General features: G+C 48.8%; 5 protein-coding genes across 5 annotated transcripts; 2 read left to right on the forward strand and 3 right to left on the reverse strand.

Moving 5' to 3' along the window:
* Window positions 1–1262: 1262 nt before the first annotated feature.
* N7529_007621 (Zn(II)2Cys6 transcription factor) lies at window positions 1263–2863 on the reverse strand (the record flags this gene model as incomplete). Its single annotated transcript, XM_057243148.1, has 2 exons — window positions 1263–2779; window positions 2827–2863. 2 exons carry the CDS (start codon window positions 2861–2863, stop codon window positions 1263–1265), a joined length of 1554 nt encoding a protein of 517 aa, XP_057094686.1.
* Window positions 2864–6008: 3145 nt separating this feature from the next.
* N7529_007622 (peroxiredoxin) lies at window positions 6009–7005 on the reverse strand (the record flags this gene model as incomplete). Its single annotated transcript, XM_057243149.1, has 3 exons — window positions 6009–6348; window positions 6418–6741; window positions 6980–7005. 3 exons carry the CDS (start codon window positions 7003–7005, stop codon window positions 6009–6011), a joined length of 690 nt encoding a protein of 229 aa, XP_057094687.1.
* An 845-nt stretch (window positions 7006–7850) lies between these two features.
* Window positions 7851–14765, forward strand: N7529_007623 (ATP-binding hybrid sensor histidine kinase/response regulator; the record flags this gene model as incomplete). The annotated part of the gene is made up of 3 exons (XM_057243150.1): window positions 7851–7924; window positions 7975–10178; window positions 10258–14765. 3 exons carry the CDS (start codon window positions 7851–7853, stop codon window positions 14763–14765), a joined length of 6786 nt encoding a protein of 2261 aa, XP_057094688.1.
* A 1180-nt stretch (window positions 14766–15945) lies between these two features.
* On the forward strand, window positions 15946–16413 carry N7529_007624 (type II 3-dehydroquinate dehydratase; the record flags this gene model as incomplete). Its single annotated transcript, XM_057243151.1, has 1 exon — window positions 15946–16413. The coding sequence occupies one exon, from the start codon at window positions 15946–15948 to the stop codon at window positions 16411–16413; it is 468 nt and encodes a 155-aa protein (XP_057094689.1).
* A 383-nt stretch (window positions 16414–16796) lies between these two features.
* On the reverse strand, window positions 16797–19633 carry N7529_007625 (putative C6 transcription factor QutA; the record flags this gene model as incomplete). Its single annotated transcript, XM_057243152.1, has 2 exons — window positions 16797–16992; window positions 17067–19633. 2 exons carry the CDS (start codon window positions 19631–19633, stop codon window positions 16797–16799), a joined length of 2763 nt encoding a protein of 920 aa, XP_057094690.1.
* Window positions 19634–20116: the final 483 nt, after the last annotated feature.

Raw genomic sequence — 20116 nt, forward strand, 5'->3', positions numbered from 1 at the left:
TCAAGGTATCGCTGGATCTAGTAGATGCAGTGCTTCCTAGGTAGGAGCAAAAGTTCTGGGATACGGATATAGATGTTGGTTTTTCTCTTTGCATTGTGTTGGCCATTTTCGCTCGATCGAGGTCTTATGTGTTGTCCTTCAACGAAGTCATAGCTGGGGTGTTCGAGGATTAATATGATCTATTATTTTATTTTTGGGTTATTTTGCCATTGGAGTAGCTGTAGAAGACTTTGATTATTGCTAAATCGTGTTTTTCAAGGTGGATAGAGATCGTGAACATGGTCATGTAAGAAAAATTCACCAACTTACATTTGTTCGAAGAAGTTATCATTTAAAGGCTCTATTTGGACAGATATATTTTGAAGTATCTTTCAGTCGATTTGGAAGATCATCTTTTTCTACTTTTGTATGTTATATTGAAAATATAAAATCACTCACTTTATGCAGAAACGTGTAGGTCGTCAACATTTATATATCCACCATATGTACTTTGTTCTCACGACTCCATCAACCAAAAAGAAAAAAAGAAAACTCATTCACCTAACGGCAAAAGCCATCCAGAACCCCATTTCCAAACCCGAGGGTCCTGAATCCCTTCGATCACCCCAAGTTTCCAATCCTCTCCGCCGCCTTTACCTCTCCAACCGATTCTACAAATCCCCCTCGAAAGCAACAGCTAATGTAGCAGTAAGTATCCTCCCCAAAGCCCCTTCAACTCTCCAGAACATCCATCAACACGCTCCTTCACAAGCCTAACCTTCCAAGGTTGAAACTCACTCCACCAAAGAAAAAAGTTCCAATCCTTCACCCCTAATCCCCCAAATCTGGACAATATCAATATTTGCTATTCTGTTCACCCAAATCCAAAAAGTGTCGTATTACACCGCAATAGAGTGGGAATGGACCCCATCTGCATATTCATTGGATGTTTGTGTTGAGGCTGATAGGGTAGCGGCTAGTAGTCTGTAGAACAATATTAGAGTTGATGATCTGACGGAAGATTTTCATAGCCGCAGGACTACTTCCAAGGTTAAACTGATCGCATAGAGTGGAATGACTTTGTCCTGAGATATACCTGTTTACAATTCATACGATTCTCTGCTATTAGCTGAAAACACACAATTCCTATTGTTTACATAATAGATAGACCATGTCTGTGGTGCGAATCTTTTTCGGGTAATATTTTGGTACATTTGATACATCTGACATCTTATTTGAGTCCTTCTTAATGCCACAGATAAAGAAAACCTATAATCATCATGTTATACAATAAGGAAATCACACTGTGAATCCCGGGATCGCTGTCGCGCCATATCAATCCAAGACGTATATGTCCCAGATTCACTCCACCAAGTCTCCAAGAACTGGAGGACACGCGCGCGATCCAGGATGCGACTTATGCGCATAACATTACCAAAACATTCCCGGATAACTTGTTGTCCAACCGGGTGTCCTCGGAGTAGAGTTCCTGCCGTGAAGAGCGGCCAGACCAGGTCCTGGGCGAACATGCCATCCCGAGTTTCAGAAAGGAACTGCACATAACGCAGGATCTCGTCGCGAGAAATTCCCACATCGTACGTACTGGTAGCGGTATCGGAATCTGCGAGAGCTTGATAGCTGTATATGAGAGTTGCGTGGTAATACATCCAGATAACCAGCTCGAATCCTCGCTGGTCCTCCTCAGATCCGAAATGGATGGTTTCGCTTAGTCGCATCATGTTATCCCTCGCGGCATCAATCTGCGAGTGGATATCTTGCATTGGGCCGTGCGATGATGGGGACTGTTCCACCAGCTCGGAGCGGAATTTGAGACGCTCCAGCCGGGTGATTTGATCGATGACCCGGATGTAGTCAGTGAAGACTGCGTTTTCGGCGCCGGTGGGCGGAGCCCTGGCTGTGCCATTGTAGTTGTTGAATGTTGTCAGATCGGCCCATACCGAGGCTTCGTAGAATTCCAGCATGAGAAACTCTTCGATACATGCCAGTTGGTGGGGACGATATGGGCGGCCTTTTGCCGCCAGGATGATCTCTCTCGCGGCAGACAGATGGACCCGCCATCCGGCGCCTTGCGGCTTCATGAACTCGTTGTTGCAGAGGATGATGACTGAGGCAAGGGTGTAGGCGGATGTTGTGCTTGCTTCCAATGGGGATGCAGGGGTTGTAGAAAGACCATTTAATTCTTTCGCCAGCAGAGCTAGGGACTTGTTTTGATAGTTTTTCGACATCTGCTGAAATGTTCCATGACCTAGGTCAGTCGGAGCGTACTCGGTTGCAAGATCATGAGCGGCAATCGCGAGAATAGAAGACATGACGGTTTCGGAGCTCTCAGCCATTGGCAGGATCATGTGGCGCCATGCATTCTGCTGCGGAACCCACGCTAGGCGATGCGCAACTCGCTCATTGAACCAGGATAGTAACCTTGAGACATGCAGCGGTCGCGCATTGGACAAACCAAGCTCTGCAATGGGAGACGAATGAGGCCCCAACGGCCCGAAACGCGCGGGAGTGAAATGGCTGCACCAATTCAGCGCATCTGCGTCTGCATTGGTTATACAGGTCTCAGTTGAGTTTCCCGTAGAAGGTGGCGGATTTGAAGTTGCTACAGGTGCACTTGGGGACGGGATTGCCTTGCCCCGCAGATTCCCGCGGCTGGCAACTCCCTGGACCCATTTGAGCTTAAGTCCATAACCTGGGCATTCGAGATTCCGCTTGCCGCATTTCCGGCACCCGGGAAGACCGCGATCACACTTGATACGTCGTCTTTGGCACGTCGGACAATCTGAATCGGTTAGAACCCCGCACTTGGCTTGAGAGCGGGTGCCTTACCTTTGACGGCTGTCTGTTCCGTAGAACGCGCGGACATTTGTCTATCCCATTCGATGATTTACTTGAGAAAAGAGAGCGTCAGTGGAGATGCATGTCATGTGATATCGTGAATGCTTTTTATTTTTGAGATTTTGATGCCGAACAAGAGGTCAAGAACTGGTTTTGATGGGGCTAATCCTATTTAGGCTATTTGATGGACAACTTTGCAGGCGAATGAAAACTCAGAAGACTGATTGGTTCTCAGTCATCTTGGCAAGTGGGTCAAATGCCGTTTTATATCTACTTGTGGATTTATTTTGCGATCCTTCGGCCTAGATCTTAACCACATGTCTAATTGCAACAATTTTTGGGAGCTGATGTGATCTTAGTGTCTGAAGGGTTGGTCATTGTTATGGCTAAGGGCATCTCTGAAACATAGTCGTGGCGTCAAACTGCATCTATGCCAATATCAGAGGTAATCTTGATCTAGCCGATTGAATGTTCGGAAAACTCTCTATTCTGGTAATTTATACCTAGGTATAGGTTGAATATGATCAGAAAGTATCAAAGCGAATGATGCAAACATATAGCTCCAACCCTGACATCAAACAGTGGTGGACAAACTCGAAATGTACTCCACAAGTAAATCCTTCATTTATGGACAAAGCCGCGATGATATGCACCTGTTTAACTTCGCCGTCTCATGTATATTATGTTAGGCATACCGCCAGTGCATCCTTGATACTTTTGGTGTCTTCGTTTGTAGATCGACGCCGCAAACCAACGCATCGTATCCCCTCTCTCTTGTATTCCAGAGGGCATACTATCACTTTCTTCAGATCTCGAAACTTTTCTATGTCGTTAATCTTAATGCATCACACAAAATCTAAGCTCGTTCGTTAGAAAATCCTAGTACTGTCGGTTAGATTCCCCTACCAAATTGAGCAAACCAGCTGTCGAAGTATTTTTGGATGTCCGCTTCGTTCTCCTTCGATGTTCCTTTTGCTACATCAAGACCTCTCTTGCGGTCTAATTCGTCTCTAAGATCAAAAGTTGCGTTTCGAAGATCACGCCACTGTTCAGTGAGCGATTTTCTAGCAAAGATTAAAGAGAATCGAACCCTACGGTCAAACTCAAGAAAACTATTGACAAAAGTGCTTCACACCAACAGGGTGACATATTATCAGGCCAGGTGAGATTTCTAACCGTAATGTTGGATCGGAGGTATGTTATGTTGGCACCCCAATTGCCGTTGCTCTTCCAGTAAAAGGCAATCACACTTGCATTGTACGTGGAACTCACTGCCGTGGACGCGGTGTGTGATGCATTATCATATAGAATCATTATAGTAATACAATAATGTGATTGTGACCTCCAGGAAGTAAGGGGATTGGATCATGAACAGTGTTTGGGTGATCATAAAAGCAAGGTGGTGGGTAGAGAAACCGGGGTAGTGATCACGAGGAAGAAAGCGAGATCCAAGGGAAAAAATTCACGCTGAACTATATTCCGGCGAGAAAAGATGCAAGGTAGTAGGTTGGGAATGTCTTCAAAATCACAAAGTAGTATGAAGTGGGAAGGTGGTAATAATTTCCTGGCTGGAATAGCTTGAATATCGCGAAGTGGTCAAGGACAAAACCACATCTCCAAAGATCGAATAAGAAGAATACCAAGTATAAACTAGATTAAGGAACATCGACATGAAAAAAATAAGTCTCCAATCACCCTGAAGGATGACCCCAGACCGGTGTGGGCTCGAGTTCAGGCATTGCCCAATATTGTATTGGAGCACAAGAGCACTAGCAGGTTCTTATGTATATCACGTTCGTCTCTGCCCGTTCTCCCCCTAGCATGCAACGGAAGACTAGGGACAGTGGGGTGTTACAGGAAAGACTCGCTGTGATACTGAGGGATGGAGCCCAAAGCGGAAACCAAGCATCTTACGCCTGGACCACTGGAGGAGGCTGGTAATGATGTTCCCCGATATTTGTTCCTTATAGGATTCTGGGGTATTTCTACTGGTGAGTCATGTTGCTATGAGGTCTTGATGCTCGGATATCTGCCTCCCTAGGCTCGGTAGAAACTTCAAACTTTGGAGAAACCATTGTCGTAGGACGGAATTCAGTACTCATTATTTTCGAAGCAATTGATTACTTCAATCATGTTTGAAAGTCAGCATCATCCCCCGGAGGTACTTTCATCTGAAGTAGCTGTTGAAGCCAGATAGAGAGCATTAGAACAGGCAGGCTCACTGCCCTCACCAACCACAAGAACAAAGATTGTAAGTTCGATTCCGGTTGTTATCATCACTCCGTTTACTTTCCTTCAACTATTCCACGCGCTCCGTTTACTTTCCTTCATCTGTTCCACGTTGTATCCTTTACCAAATCTTTTAGATTGATAGGTAGCTGCTCTGGTTATCTGGATCCAGACTAACCCCAGATCGAGGCACAACCGAGCCCTGGAGTGAGAAATTGCTTACGAGCCTTCAGGGCTGCCCATGTCATTGACTCGGACAGGAACAGCACCATACTACCACACCATGCAACGCAATGCTATGTTTGTTGATGAAGAGGTCAACCTTGGAACTTGTTAATCATTTGTTATCCTGTTTGCTTCTCACCCTATCCATAGACTTATCCGTTTAGTGTGTCCCTCCCATTCAATCTTTTGCAAGATAGAGATAGTTACCTAGGTAAAGAATACAGTTTCAGCCTTGACTAGCGCATGCAAGTTGGCCATGCATATAGACATCTAGATCTTATGCCTCAGGGACTATGTGCATAATCATGAATTGATTTCTCTTCCACGTGAATGATAACAAGAAGTACTTCATAATTAACCTGATTACTATCGATAAAGTAGTTAGCAATAGCTATAGAAACCTACGAAAAAGGATACGCCTATAGTTAAGTATAATCAATATCTTTAAGCGAAATGGTAGCGTGCAAAGAATATATTCCTAAGGTCTTTTACTGAGCTCCCTAACCTATAGCGGATAGTAATTGGCGCTGTAGCCGGTAGTGGTCGATATGTTCGATGAAGATGATTAAGTGGGTCCGTCCGTAATTTATATGTCAGATACACAAAGAAGTACTCATATCTAATGAAAGCATAGCCCTGAAGTATATCTAGTAAAGATAAGTCAAGTTGGCAGTTATAATATAATACAAGCTATGCTTAAATTTTATTGAAATGACTCTTTATTCAGGGACAATTTGCTCCTTGGCCAACGGGGCGAAACGCAGGTACGGTTTGACCACATGCATGTTTGGGAACCGGACTTTGGCATCCTCGTCATCAATACTGAAAGGGACGACCACGTCCTCACCGGGCTCCCAGTTGGCAGGGGTATTGATGCAATGCTTATCCGTAGCGAGTAAAGAGTCAACTACACGGAGCAATTCCGCCGTGTTACGGCCCGTAGAGGCGGGATAGGACTGGATCAAGCGGATGGTCTTGTTGGGATCGATGATGAAAACGGATCGGATGGTATAGGCGATTCCTCTGGCATCCACATTGGTGATATCTTGGTGATCCAGCCTATTTATACACATGAGTCCGTTACTAGGTTGCCTAGGTAGATGCGGGAAAAGAGAGGAAGCCACTTACATGTCATAGGCATAGGCGATTAAGCGGTCCTTGTCGCCAATGACGGGGAAGGTCAAGGGACATCCCGCTATCTCGCTGATGTCGTTGATCCAGCCATCGTGCGACTCGATGGAATTGGCCGAAAGACCGATCAGCTTGACGTGGCGCCTGGTGAACTCGGGCTCGTACTTGGCCAGCGCGGCCAGCTCGGTGGTGCAGACCGGGGTGTAATCCTCCGGGTGGGAAAAGAGGATCACCCAGTCGTTGCCTACCCACTCGTGAAAATCAATGGGGCCGATGGTAGTTTCAGCTTGGAAGTTGGGGGCAATCGAGCCGAGACGGAGACTAGAAGATCGACGTAGGTGTCAGTCGGGATCCAAAATGGAATTGGAGATGTTGGCAAGATTGGTGACCGATTTGAGTACACGAAATCGGAAAATGACTCCTGCACAGAAACGACGGTAAAGAATAGAATAAATCCGTGGTCTCTTGACTTGTGGTTGATGGAGTAAAACAGAAAGACGGCAGTGGAATGAATACTAACGTAGGAGGAGATACGAAAGCAGGAAATTAGAAGACTTACGGATTAGCCCTCGTTTCTTCTGGCATTGTGAGGCGACTGCTACTGTGCTCGAGCTATAAACAACCAGTTGGAAAAGTTACAAGAGATAAGATGAATCCAAGCTCAAGAATTGATAAAAGAGATAGATGTCCGCGGATGGTGGAGGGAAAGCTTAGATGGAGGGGTCTGGAAGTTGCCAGACCCAGAGCCAACCACTGATATTTCTCGGCACTTATTGTGCTGCTTTCCCCCACTCAAGATCTTGCTCCAGCTGCCACGAGCAAACAACCAATCAGAAGGAGAAATCTGTTCCACATCGTTTTAGTCTAATTCTTTTTCCCGAATAGCTTGTTTTCTTGCATCTTTTCCTTGTGACACAGTAATGTGAGGACAAGAATAAAGCTCGATGAAAGAATCGATCACGTTGCGATCAACTTACTAGGGTACATCTGTCATATTTACGACTGTCGTTTTCTGGTCGACAGGCTCTCCAATCGATTTCTAGTCTAACAGGCAATGCGAAAGATTCTCAGAAGAAGATGAAAAGAGAAGAAATAAATAAATTAGAATAACCGGTTTTTCTGGAATTCTGGTCTCGGTTCTTTCTCCCCGCCCGATCGCATCTTCTAACACACGCCAACCAATACATGCATTCTTCTAAGTACAATAGCCTGGTCGGGCTCTTTCGTGTTCATTTTTCTCTATTGCAATTCGTTTGATTTACGTCTGACAGCAGGACAACCTCCTTAAAATCTCGAGGCGACCAGCGGAAACCACGACGACCATGACACCGATCGACGGTTGATTCTTCCGCCCAATTCTCAACCCAACCCCCTTTCGCCTGGGAGTCCTAATAACGCACGAAGAGGCGCAAAAGCCTTCTATCGGTCAGATGGAAAAACTGGATCGCCTGGTGGCTTATACCTGGGACGAGTCGAGGCAATTTCGCTCAAGCTATGGCGTAAGGTGCGTACGATTTCCTGACGGAAGCAAGTCCCGTGCTAAGCCTCCATAAGGCACATTTTCGGCACCAGGCACCTCGACCGTACCATCCGTGCAGATTTTGCGCAGACCGCTCGCTTCCGAAGTGCCTCATTCGGCAATGTGAGCGGTTCCTCGGCCCCATGTGGTCCAGACAGGGACAGCGACGTAGAAACCCATGGCAATTGGCCAGAGAGGACTATTGAAGTGGTGGCGCGCATTGGTGAGAACTTGGTCGCGGAAGAAAGAATGCAAGAGGAGTATCAAATGTTGGCATCCGTCGCTGCTTCCGACCGCAAATATTTTCTACTCCCCGTGGAGATGCGACGCCTACCCAGCCTGGATGAGGACCACGAGTCATCGCTCTTGGCCTGCATTTATGAAAGTCCCGGTCCTAACGATCTTCCTCGCTTCGTCGATTGCGGCACGACCTGGTATCATACACAACCCGAAGGAGAACAGAGTGATACCGAGACCGATGATATTGGCTCGCATCGATGCGATCGGACCGAGCTCATACCGTTGCAGACATTTATGGATTTTGCTATCGGCGCTGCGGAGTGCATTCAAATGCTGCATAGCCAGCAGATTGTTCACGGGCAGATCCGAGGGGATGCATTCCACTTCAGCCAAGAGACCGGCCGAGTGAAATTGATTTATCTCGGAACGGGCCTACGGCCCTATGACACCGGGCGGCTGAGCGCCGGCTGGCCGCGGGCCCCAGTGAACCAGAACAGTGCCTCGACGGGCACCTCCTATATGAGCCCCGAACAGACCGGCCACACGCCGATTCAGCTTGACAATCGGGCCGACATGTACTCACTCGGTGTCCTGCTGTGGAGCACTCTAGTTCACGAGACTCCATTTGAGGCCAAGTCTCCCATGGAGATTATTAGGAAGGTTCTAGGACGGGAGCTGCCGTCGGTTTCGACCTTGCGACAGGACGTGCCTAAAATAATTGCACGAATCATCGCCAAGGCGACGGCGAAGAATGTCTCCGAGCGGTACAAATCTGTCAGCGGTCTGCGACATGACCTCGTGGAGGTGCGGGATATGTTGGCAGCGGGAGATACGGCAGAAGTGGATACTTGGGAGATTGCCAGCAAGGATGTTTCTCCGTTCTTCACGCTCCCGCGCACGATGGTGGGCCGGACGGCCGAGCAAGACGCCATCGTTGAGGTTCTGGATCGTACATCCAGGTTGTACCAGGGAGGCAAAGGGCTTCACCTATTGTCGCTGCCGGAGGACCAAACTGCGACCTTCGCCGTCCTTCCATCAGGCGCTTACCTGGAAGAAGAAGCCTCCGGTAATCTGGCCGATGCAATTCCCAACTTGCCGGATTCCACCAGCATGGCCTCCGTTGCAATTACTCAATCGTATATAGCTAATACGCGCCGCGTGCGCTCCAATGGACGTTCTCAAAACAGCTCAAGCGAGCGCAGCGAGTCCGACTCCGTGGCCTTAGACAGGAAGGGAATAGAGAAGCGATTGTCGACTCTATCGATTGACAGCACCAGTGGAGATGGAAGCTCCCGATCTAGTGACACGGGTAGGAGATCGGCTGCACATCGCGGGATGGCGCCACAAGGACGATGCGAGATCATCAGCATTGAGGGAGGGGCCGGTCTGGGCAAGTCTCGACTCATCAAGTCGGTGCAGATTATAGCCCGACGAAGAGGCTTCTTTGCCAGCTCCCGGTTTGATCTCTCAGTCAAAGAACGTCAGCGTCCGGTTCTGAACCTATTCTCAAGTCTATTCGAGCAGGCCTTTTCAGAAAATACAATTGAGCCTAGTTTCCTGCCGAAGTTGCGAAACCAGATTGGCCCTGTGTGGCACACTCTGCACAAAGTTCTAGGCCTTCCAAAATTCTTGCTCGGACCAAGCCCCGAGTTGCCGAAGCAGGTGCCGCATACTACTGCCCGTTCGGCCATGTCATCGTCTTACCAGCATTCTCCCGATAGTGCTGGAACGGAGAGTTCCCATAAATTTCTTCGAACCGGATCCTCAACCAATTCTTTGCCTCTTGTACTGACTTTGCTGGATATCTTGCGAACCTTCTCGCAATACAAATTAGTGTGTCTTTGCCTTGATGATGTCCACATGGCGGACGAAGAGTCGTTGGAACTTATTGCCCAGATCGTCTCGGCTAGGATCGAAATTGTGGTGATCTTGGCCTATCGACCCGAAAATGATTCATCGGAAATGATAACCAAAATCCTTGACCTCTCTACCAATAAAGGTAATTTACCCTCAGCCTTTTTCTTTCACGATTTTTGTTCGGGTTTTCTTACTATGTTGTACCGTGCTAACCAAAGTAGAAATTCGGAACGGAAGAGACGTAAGTATTACCGCCATCACTCTCTCTCTGCTCAGTGAAGACAGCGTATTGCAATATGTAGCAAGCACCTTGTGTTTGCCTGTCCCCGTTCTCTTGCCTCTGGGAGCGCTCATTCAATCTATGACAAATGGAAACCCATTTTACGTCCGTGAAATGTTGAACGAGTGCTATGAACATGAATTCATCTGGTATGACTACCAGAAAGGGCTGTGGTCGTTTGATCTGAGCCGCATCTCCGAGCATTTCAAAGCGGATAAATACGACGATGCCGTCTTCGGTGATTTCTTAGCAAGGCGCCTTAGTAGCTTATCACCTGTCTCTAAGTCAATCCTGGCCTGGGCATCCAGTTTGGGCATGACCTTCTCGTTCCAGCTGGTCCAGAGGCTTCTCAACAGCGATGAGACGATTTCAGAGACAGACTTGCCTGAGCGGGAGATGTTTCTAGCTCTGCAATCGACCATCCAAGCCTACGTCATTGTGCCCACACAGGATAAGGACGTCTTTGCATTCACATATGATCATTACAAGCACATCGCAGCGTCATTCCACACGAGAGATCAACACCATGTGGAGTTTATCAAAGCACAAGTGCTGCTTCAATATTACTCACACGACGAGAAGTATCGCAACATGCTGGCGTCAGCCATTATTGAATCAGCAACGATAATCAATGACTCCGTGGCAAACAGGAAGCCTTTCCGAAAATTCTTGTTCGACTATGCGAAAGCTGCGAGTGATTCCGGCTTCCGCTCGGCTGATATCAAATCATACCCAGGCTGCATTCTACTGCTCCAGGAGGACATGTGGAATGACGACGCAGAGGATGTAAGCTACGACGAGACGCTACAGATATTTACCTCCGCTGCTGAAGCCTACTTGTACCGAGGACAGCATGCCGAGGCTAGTCGCTTGCTAGACTCTATGCTGTCCAATGCTCGAAGTCCCGTAGACAAGGCTCCCTCCTGGATGTTGCAGTCTCGCATGCTTGCACAACTAGGTGATTCGTCAGGTGCTTTCCAGGCGCTGAAAGAATGTCTCATTACTCTGGACGTCACAATTGATGACAAACCAAATTTTGCCAAATGTGACAAAGAGTTCCGTCGGCTGTGCGAGGCCATTTCAGCTATTCAAATTGAGGACATCATCGAGAAGGTCCCTGTTGAGAATCCTACCTTGGCTGCTATCGGTGCAGTTCTCGTGGAAGCCACCAGTGCAGCTTTCTGGTCGGATACGCTGACCTTTTACCAAATGACGCTGGTCATGGTTGGCATATATATCTCTCGTGGCCCCTTTCCCCAAGCGGGCATGGGACTATTGCAGTTGGCTGTGATAGCGATCACTCGGGACAACGCAATTGCATTCGCAAGTCATAGTGCGGAGCTTGCCCTGGCTTTAATCGAACAATGTAAAGACCCACATACCAGGGGACGCGGTATCGCGTTTTACTTGACTTTCGTTGATCACACCCAACATCATGTCCAGTCTTCAATCTGTCAGTTGGAAGGAGCTTTGGATTTCTCCATCCACGCTGGTGACCGAATCGCGACCATTTTGAACTACGGCCTACTGGCCACCACGAGTTTCTTTGTCTCTGATAACCTGGCCGAGCTGGAGAGCTTCTGTGTCTACAGTTGTCAGGCCATCCCTAACTGGCAGACGGATACTCCCGGGGGTACGATCCTCATCACAATAGGCCAGCTCTGCCGTGCTTTGCAGGGGAAAACATATACGCATGACTCAGCAGGGGTGATGAGTGACGAAGAACACAATTCGGCTGCATACAAGTATTGGCTAGTAAGGAACATCAAGAACAGCGACCGGCCGCTGATGCTCTATGAGAGTATGGAAATTGCCCCGTTGTTTCTGTACGGTCACTACGAGCGAGCGGTTGCGCTGGGAAATTCCTGTCTCAAGAAAATAAATGCCATATGGTCTGCTCGCAACACGCGATTCCTCATGTTCTTTCATTCTCTTTCTCTAGCCGGATGTGTGTGGAATCGGAAGCAGCAGCAGCTCAATCCCGCATATCGCGCCTGCTCCCCTCAATTGGCGTCCGACATGAAGGGGCGATCCCTTGAGGCAGCTTTCGAGGAGGAGATGGCCAACCTGGCGAAGATGTTGAGGTATTTCAAACGCAAGATTGAGCAGTGGCAGGTCGTTACAGATGTGAATTATCTGGCATGGACAAAAATTTTGGGGGCTCAGATCGCCGAGATGGAGCATGATCAAAGGGCTGCTTTGTGTCTCTATCAAGAGGCATTAGACCACTCTTCCATGCATGGATTTGAGTTCGAGGAAGCTCTAGCCAACCGTCTGTTAGCTGAACACCTGATGCGTGAGGGCTCTTTGCGACTGGGCACTTTTGCCCTGAAAGAAGCAGTTAGACTCTACCGGCAAATGGGAGCTACGGGGGTGGCTGATCACATTCTGCATATCTATGATCTTGAGCATAAGGCAAAGGGTGTGGCACGAGACACCGCTACTCAGACCGAGCCAGATGAAATTATACGAATTCACCCTCAAGTATCCGATCTTGGCAACGATGAACACTCGAGTGCCGAAGAGTCCCCGGCAGAGCGTTCGCTACACATCTCAGATCTCACCTCGATCCTAGAACACTCACAGGTGATATCTAGCGTTCTAAAGGTTGACGAGCTGTTTCGGACCATGTGCAGAATTATTATGGAGAGCTGCCATGGTGCTGCTACTTTGGTAGCCATAATCACCGAGGAGGACCCGACCATTGGGTGGGCCGTGGCAGCAAGTGGCGACGCAGCCAGAAGCATCCAAGTACATCACCCTCCGATACAGATTGGAAACTCCGTTCTTGTCGAGGAAAGCATTGTGAACTACTGTGTGCGCTTTCGTGAAGCAACGTATTTGCCTGATGTCTTGCAGGATCCGCGATTTAGCTACGTCAGCGAAGCGTGGGCGGCCCAGAACCCGGTTAGTAAATCGGTAGTGGCGTTGCCCATTTCACATGGCGGCGAGGAGAGCGAACCACTTGCGGTGTTGTATTTGGAGGGACCGCCCAACGCGTTCTCGTATCTCAATCGCGTCGTGCTACAGCTGCTCGTTGTCCAACTCGGAATTAGCTATTACAATGCGCTTACCCTCAGGGAAGTAGAACGGGTATCCACCATCAACCAATCCATGGTTGCCGTGCAGAAGACGGCCCTGGCGGAAGCGATGGCGGCCGAGCAAAAGGCGAACACTGCTAGGGCTGAGGCTCTGCATCACGCCCAGCTGGCCGAAGAGGCCGCCAAGGCAAAAAGCAGCTTTCTCGCCAATATATCTCATGAGCTACGAACGCCACTCAATGGGGTTATTGGCAACTCGGAACTTCTGCTCATCAGTCCACTGCCGGAGCAGCAATTGGAAATGGCGGACTCAATTCGCATGTCAGCGAAGCTTCTACTCACCGTAATCAATGACATCCTCGACTTCTCCAAGCTCGAAGCGAACAAGGTGCAGTTGCATATTGTGTCCTTCGATGTCGACAAGATGGTTCGGGAAGTCGTTCGCGCGATGTCGACCGACTTGACGAACAAGCAGCAGTCCAAAAATGTTCGCATTATCCAGGATATCCAACTACCCCAATCCCGCGTATATGGCGATCCCGTGCGCCTGCAGCAAATTCTAGGCAACTTATTCAGTAACAGTCTGAAATTCACCGATACGGGGTCCATCACGATAGGATCCAGAGCGGTCGATGCAACCGAGGATTCAGTCAGTTTCTCCTTTTGGGTGAAGGACACGGGTATTGGCATCCCCGCACGACTCATACAGCACCTTTTCAAGCCATTCACCCAAGCCGATGCCAGTACCGCGCGCCGATTCGGAGGCAGTGGTTTGGGTCTTAGTATTTGCAAATCCCTCGTAGATCTGATGGGGGGCACCATCGAGCTCAAGAGCGTCGAGAACGTCGGCACGACTGTTTCCTTCTCGATCACCGTGCCGAAGGTCAATTCCGGGGGTTCGGGGACTACCACTCCAACCGAATCTATCGACTGTCCATTGGGTCTGCTCGATAGAGCAGCCCCGGATTGCATTGATCTGTCCCAAATCGCCCTCCCCGACCTCCGCGTGTGCATCGCAGAGGACAACCTCATCAACCAGAAAATTACGGTGCAGTTTCTCAAAAAGCTAGGATTTATCCAAATAGATGCCTATAACAACGGCCTAGAAGCCGTGGAGGGCATCCGAAAGAAGGCCGCTGCAGAGCAACCATACCACTTGATTTTGATGGATGTTCAGATGCCCATCATGGACGGGTATGTTGCCACCCACCGTCTCCGGCAGGATCCCGTGGAGGCTGTGAGGAGCATCCTGATTATCGCTCTGACCGCTTCGGCGATCCAAGGTGATCGAGAGAAATGCCTGGATTCGGGCATGAATGATTACCTGGCGAAACCGGTACTCCTGGCGTCATTGAAGAAGAAGCTTCATAAATACCTACAGATGGGGTCAGCCGCCTTCCCCAGCTGATATTTCATAAAATTTTCGTCCACTATGAGCTTTCTAGAGGGTTTACCCAACCCTTGGACTGAAATTTGATTTTAAATAAAATTCAATAAATATTAACATATACTATAGAATAACTAGTAAATTTAGAGGATCAAAATTGACTTTTTGCACAGTTCAGAGTTATATAGCATGAGTTTTGTCCATGATATTATCACACGCACCGAGAAATTAGTCGAACAGAAATGAGTGCGAACGACTGTATGTCCTGCTTTTCCGTTAGTGTTTACCAAGTATCGACATAGCCGGTTGATTTGACGAATCTCAATAGCATGGTTGGGCAAGCGAGTTGAATCCCTATATACCGGTTGTTTGCGCATTCAAACTATTCTCGGTGGAAGTTGAATACATTGCCGTTTCTATCTCCAAACCAAGCTCCATATTTATAGTAAATAATGCATGGAATGGACGCCCTTTCCACCGAGAACAAAGAGCAGGTTGAGTTTTCTTGTCCGGGGTAGTACTGTGGCCTATTATTGTATCAGTTTGCTTGCCACTTCCCTTGGACTCGACAGTTGCCTGGATATTTAGGGCTATCGGGAAACTGTGCGGTGCAGCAAATTGCATGGATGGACGAATATGGGCCTTTATACACATAGTAATGTGAAGTTCTGTGAGGTATATATAGTCTTCGAGGTAATTGCACGTTTGACCTCAATGAGGAAGCAATACATTCACCATTGAACAATCATTGGAAGAATGTGATGAGGGTCACTCTCCATTCATGAGTAACCCGGGGTTTGTTTCACTCGCTAAACCATATTGCAAGAGACAGCCACAGCTGGTTATAGTGGGCAGCGTAGTTTTTAGGTGGCAAATCTCCAAAACATCACTAATTCCAGCGCACAACTGGAAATTACGATGAAACAGACCGGAGAATTATGCAACACAATAACGAGCGCCAATGAACGACATTGAATAGGCAAATTACTAAAACCCCCAATTCTCCACACAAACGGCAAAGCACTCAGCCGCGGAGCCGAGATGCGGAGATGACAAGTTGAACCGAAGTAAAGAATATAACCGTCCAAAGGCCAATTTACTACAAAATGTAACAATATCTCATATCTCATCCCACTCCCATTCCCAATTTGAATTGCAACACCAAACCCACAACTAAATCCAACCCTTTCCAACCCCCAAAATGCCAAAATCAATCCTCCTAATCAACGGCCCCAACCTCAACCTCCTGGGCACCCGCGAGCCCCACATCTACGGCCATACAACGCTATCCGACGTCGAGAACAACAGCCGCGACGTAGCAGCAAGTCACAACGCAACGCTAGAATCGTTCCAGAGCAACCACGAAGGCGCGATCGTGGACCGCATCCAAGCCGCCCGCGGCAAGGTCGACGCCATCATCATCAACCCCGGTGCGTACACGCACACCTCCGTGGCTATCCGGGATGCGCTGCTCGGCGTTGCTATCCCTTTCATCGAGCTGCATGTGAGCAATGTCCACGCGCGCGAGCCCTGGAGACATCATTCGTATTTCAGTGATAAGGCCGCGGGTATTATTGTTGGATTGGGGGTTTACGGATATAAGGTTGCTGTTGAGCATGTTTGTGTCAATTTTGAGGAGAAGGAGAAGGACGCTAAGGCTGCGCTTTAAAAGAGGCGATGGTGATTGGTGAAAATGAAATGAAAATTGGGGTTTGCTTGTATATAGTTTTATGAGAGAGTTGATGAATTCATGTGGATTATTCTTTTGTATGGATATGTTGTTTCTAGTGGAAAATATAGATGTTTTCAGATGGAGTTCTGGAGCCTCCTTGCGTATCTGCCTCGGGATATGCAATGTAGCTTGCGCTGTGCACTGTCATATATAATAGACTGGGACCCTATAACAAGCTGTTTCGGGCAATAGGCAGAGAAGTGGTTCTTCACAGCCCAACTGCATGATGACTAGAGGGGGTATTGGCGGAAGCGGCCGACCAGCGGCCATAGGGTCTCCCACAACATGTATTCAAATGAACTGACATTTTAAATGTGACATCATCGCTTAGGGGTTCCTGACATGCTTAACGACTGCGATTCTCGCCGCACACCAGATGGTGTCCCGCTACCCGGCAGCTGCTGAGTTTGTGCGAGCAAAAAAGGCTCAACCTGACCAGAGAATGAGTATAGTTCGGGAATACCAGCGTCGGAGACAAAACCCAGGTTTTGCATGAACTCCGGTTGATTGTCGGCCCTATAAGGAGAAAATAGTTAGTGGTTTTTTGTTTTTTCCCCAAAAAGTCAAAACGCTGAATAGACTATGCTTACTTCTCGGCTCCATCTAGTGACGCCAGCTCGTCGAACAATGCATCGAGATCTGGTGCAATCCGTTGTCTCCTTGGAGCACCATATCCATCCATATCAACAAATGAGCCCATACCGAGTGATGGGTCTTGATATGCAGTCGGGTGATACTGTGTAGTGTGATGGTATGTAGGCGAAATTTCAGCCAGCATACCTGTGCCGTGATGTGGTTTTCCAGGTGCGGATGCAGGGTGGGAAAGCCCGCTACCGACAGGACCGCCCATGTGTCCCTGTTGTGGGGGCAATTCGGATGGGCCTCCGACGGAGGTTAAAGGTGAGGGCGTTGGTAGGAGAGATACATCTTCGATGTGCTGTGTGGCTCGAAGCCATGGTGTGGAGAGGAATGGGTCTGGAGGAGGGGCCGTGGCATGCGAACTGCTTGGAGGATGACCGTCGGTTGGGGGAAGATGTTGGGAAGAGGAAGAGATCGAGAGAGATGATGGAATTGTTATGTCGCCGCCAGTGGAAGTATCCATGTGCTGTGAGATTGGAGATGCACCTATAAGTTGAGATCTTTGGGCCAAGTTCTGACCCGGGGCCTGTCTGTCTGGCATAGTCCACAGCACAGAAAGATGAGAGGAAAACGAGTGAATTTTGTTTCGTAGACCGATATCAAGATCTGACGGGAGTTCTCGAGAAATGGACCGTGGAAGGCCAAATCGGAGCATCATGCCAAATGTCGGTGCTGTAGCGGAAAAGCTGTATGTTTCCACGTAAAATTGAAGGAGCTGCAGAAGCCGATGTGAGCCTTCCGTTGCGCGAGCCTTGTGGGGAGGCTCCGACATGCTTTGATCGCATTCACGGATAGCTATCTGAGAGCTGAGAGCAATGGCGACGCTCTCGTATGTCATTTCCAGTCCAAATATGTGCGGTGAGGCGAGCCTCACAGGTCGGCTTTGTAGATCAACACGATAGCTCTTAGGCAATGCTGTCACCCAGCGTTGTAATTGCAATTCAAGCTGCTCTAATTGTGATCGTGATATTGTTGGATCATGTTTGCAGCAGCAGAGCTCATTGAGAATAGACACTAAGCCGACAAGACGATTGAAAGTGCTCAACGCGTGGAGTGGACCGCGCTGCATAGACGCACGCGAGGACTGGGCAGGCCGTAAACCAGTTTGATCCTCCCAGGGGTGCCACTCTTCAAGTCCATCTTCATTGATAGAACCTACCCTCGCCAGGTCTGCCCTTCGTAAAGACGGGCACTGCGAAGTTTGTTCCGCAATGAGGCTCTCCAGAACGAAGCAACCCAGAAAGACATGTTTTGCTCGACCAAGTTGCTTTTCTTGGTCAGAGGTCCTGGATGTTGATGGATAAATGGGCTGATCAAGGCCCAGTGTGTGAGAGATTCGCACAGCTTGGCCAACGAGCATCCAGGAGGCAGTCCATTCTTGCTGTCCGAATTTGACCAGACCGAGGATCAAAAGTGCTTGCACGTGTCCAATCTCGTGGGGACCGCTTTCTGAAGGAATTAACTGTCGGGCGATATTATACATTTGCGAAGGATTGAGTTGGTCTCTCGGCTGCTCGTCTATTTGCCGAGTGGCGGCGATCGATGCGTCTTGGAGCGACGCGAGGGTGAGAACGGCCCACAGAGCCGCGTGCTCACCAGATCCCGGGGCGAAACGTGAGACAAATACATCGCCTTCTGTGTATTGGAAAGCGGTACGGAGAATGTCGTGTTTTTCCAAAATGGGGAACCAGCATTGTGTGTAAGAGAAGTAGACGTCGAAAAGAGGCCAGGCATTGTAGGGGAGTTGTAGGGGGGATTTTATTGACAGCGATCGGGGGTCGTCGGAATTTAGTGGAAGGGCAAAAGAGGGTGATGGTAAATCGGGTGTTGGAGTGGTTTGCATACCACTGTCTCTAGTAGGCCTTGGAGGATTTTTCATAGGAGAGATGCCCATCGCCGTTCGGGTCGGTGATACCCCCAGCAATGGTGTCTCGCGAGCCTCGAGACCTTCCGGGAGCTGCCATTCCTGGGCTTCAGCTGAGGAAAGAATAGCATCGACATCGAGAGGGGTTTCTCCCTCGCCGTATGCCTGCAGACTGCGTTCCCTCTCCTCTTCCGGTTGTTCCAATACTACTAGAATGCGCTCGATGTCTCTAAGCACTGTGCTGTTCTTGAAGGAAGCTAGCAAAGCATCGGATCCCTCGGCTTCCTTGCCCATCGAGGCCAAGTGACTCGGAAGGTTTATCGATCGCATCAAGGCTCGCATCACATCCTCACTACCCTGAATCCTTTGGAATACCAGCCCCCAAAGCAATTCCAATGATCGAATGTAGCCGGTGGGCAAGCCTCGCTTCTTAGGATTGGCTTTGTAGGTACACGGCCGACAGAGCGACGCACAGGTCGAGCATACTGGTTGTTTCCCATCGCATTTGTCCTTTTTCGAGCGACAACTGTCGCAAGCCCGTGAGACTCGCTGACGCTTTGGTTCCCCCGTTGCCTTCCCATCTTCTTCTGGATCGGTCCATCGTCGTTTTGATTTGCCGCTGGCGGTAGTGGCTTGGCGCTGTTCGGCGCTCATGGTGTTTGATTTCACGATCCACCTGCAAGATTCCGGCGCATGTTCCCGCGAAATGATAGATGAATCTTTTGCCGACGTCGGGTGCACGGACGGACCGGTGACTACGCCATAAATGACCAGCCCGCTAGGGTATATAAAAGCTGTTGGGGGTGGCTTGAAGGGATCGAATATCCGCGGTGTTTGAGGGTAGGTGCAGCACGAGTCAAGGTGCTCGAGTGCACAAGCGAGATTCTTCCGGGGAAGATGGATACCCGGCTAGCGGTGAGCCAGTCAGTGCCTCGCCAAAGGTAATACCGTCTCGACGTTTTCAGGATTTCGACCACCACACAGTTGAGAATATTAACGATTCTTTTTTTATAGAGATTAAATCACAGATTTAGAATCAATTCCGATAAAAATCAGTAAATTGAACCTTTTTGGCGCAAATCTATGCAAGTAAAGCGTAAGTCCCGACCCCGCGGGGAAGGGGAAAACCGAAAAGTT

Source organism: Penicillium soppii (assembly GCF_028829465.1).
Source record: "Penicillium soppii strain IBT 18220 chromosome Unknown utg000006l, whole genome shotgun sequence".
In the NCBI taxonomy this organism is placed as follows: domain Eukaryota; kingdom Fungi; phylum Ascomycota; class Eurotiomycetes; order Eurotiales; family Aspergillaceae; genus Penicillium; species Penicillium soppii.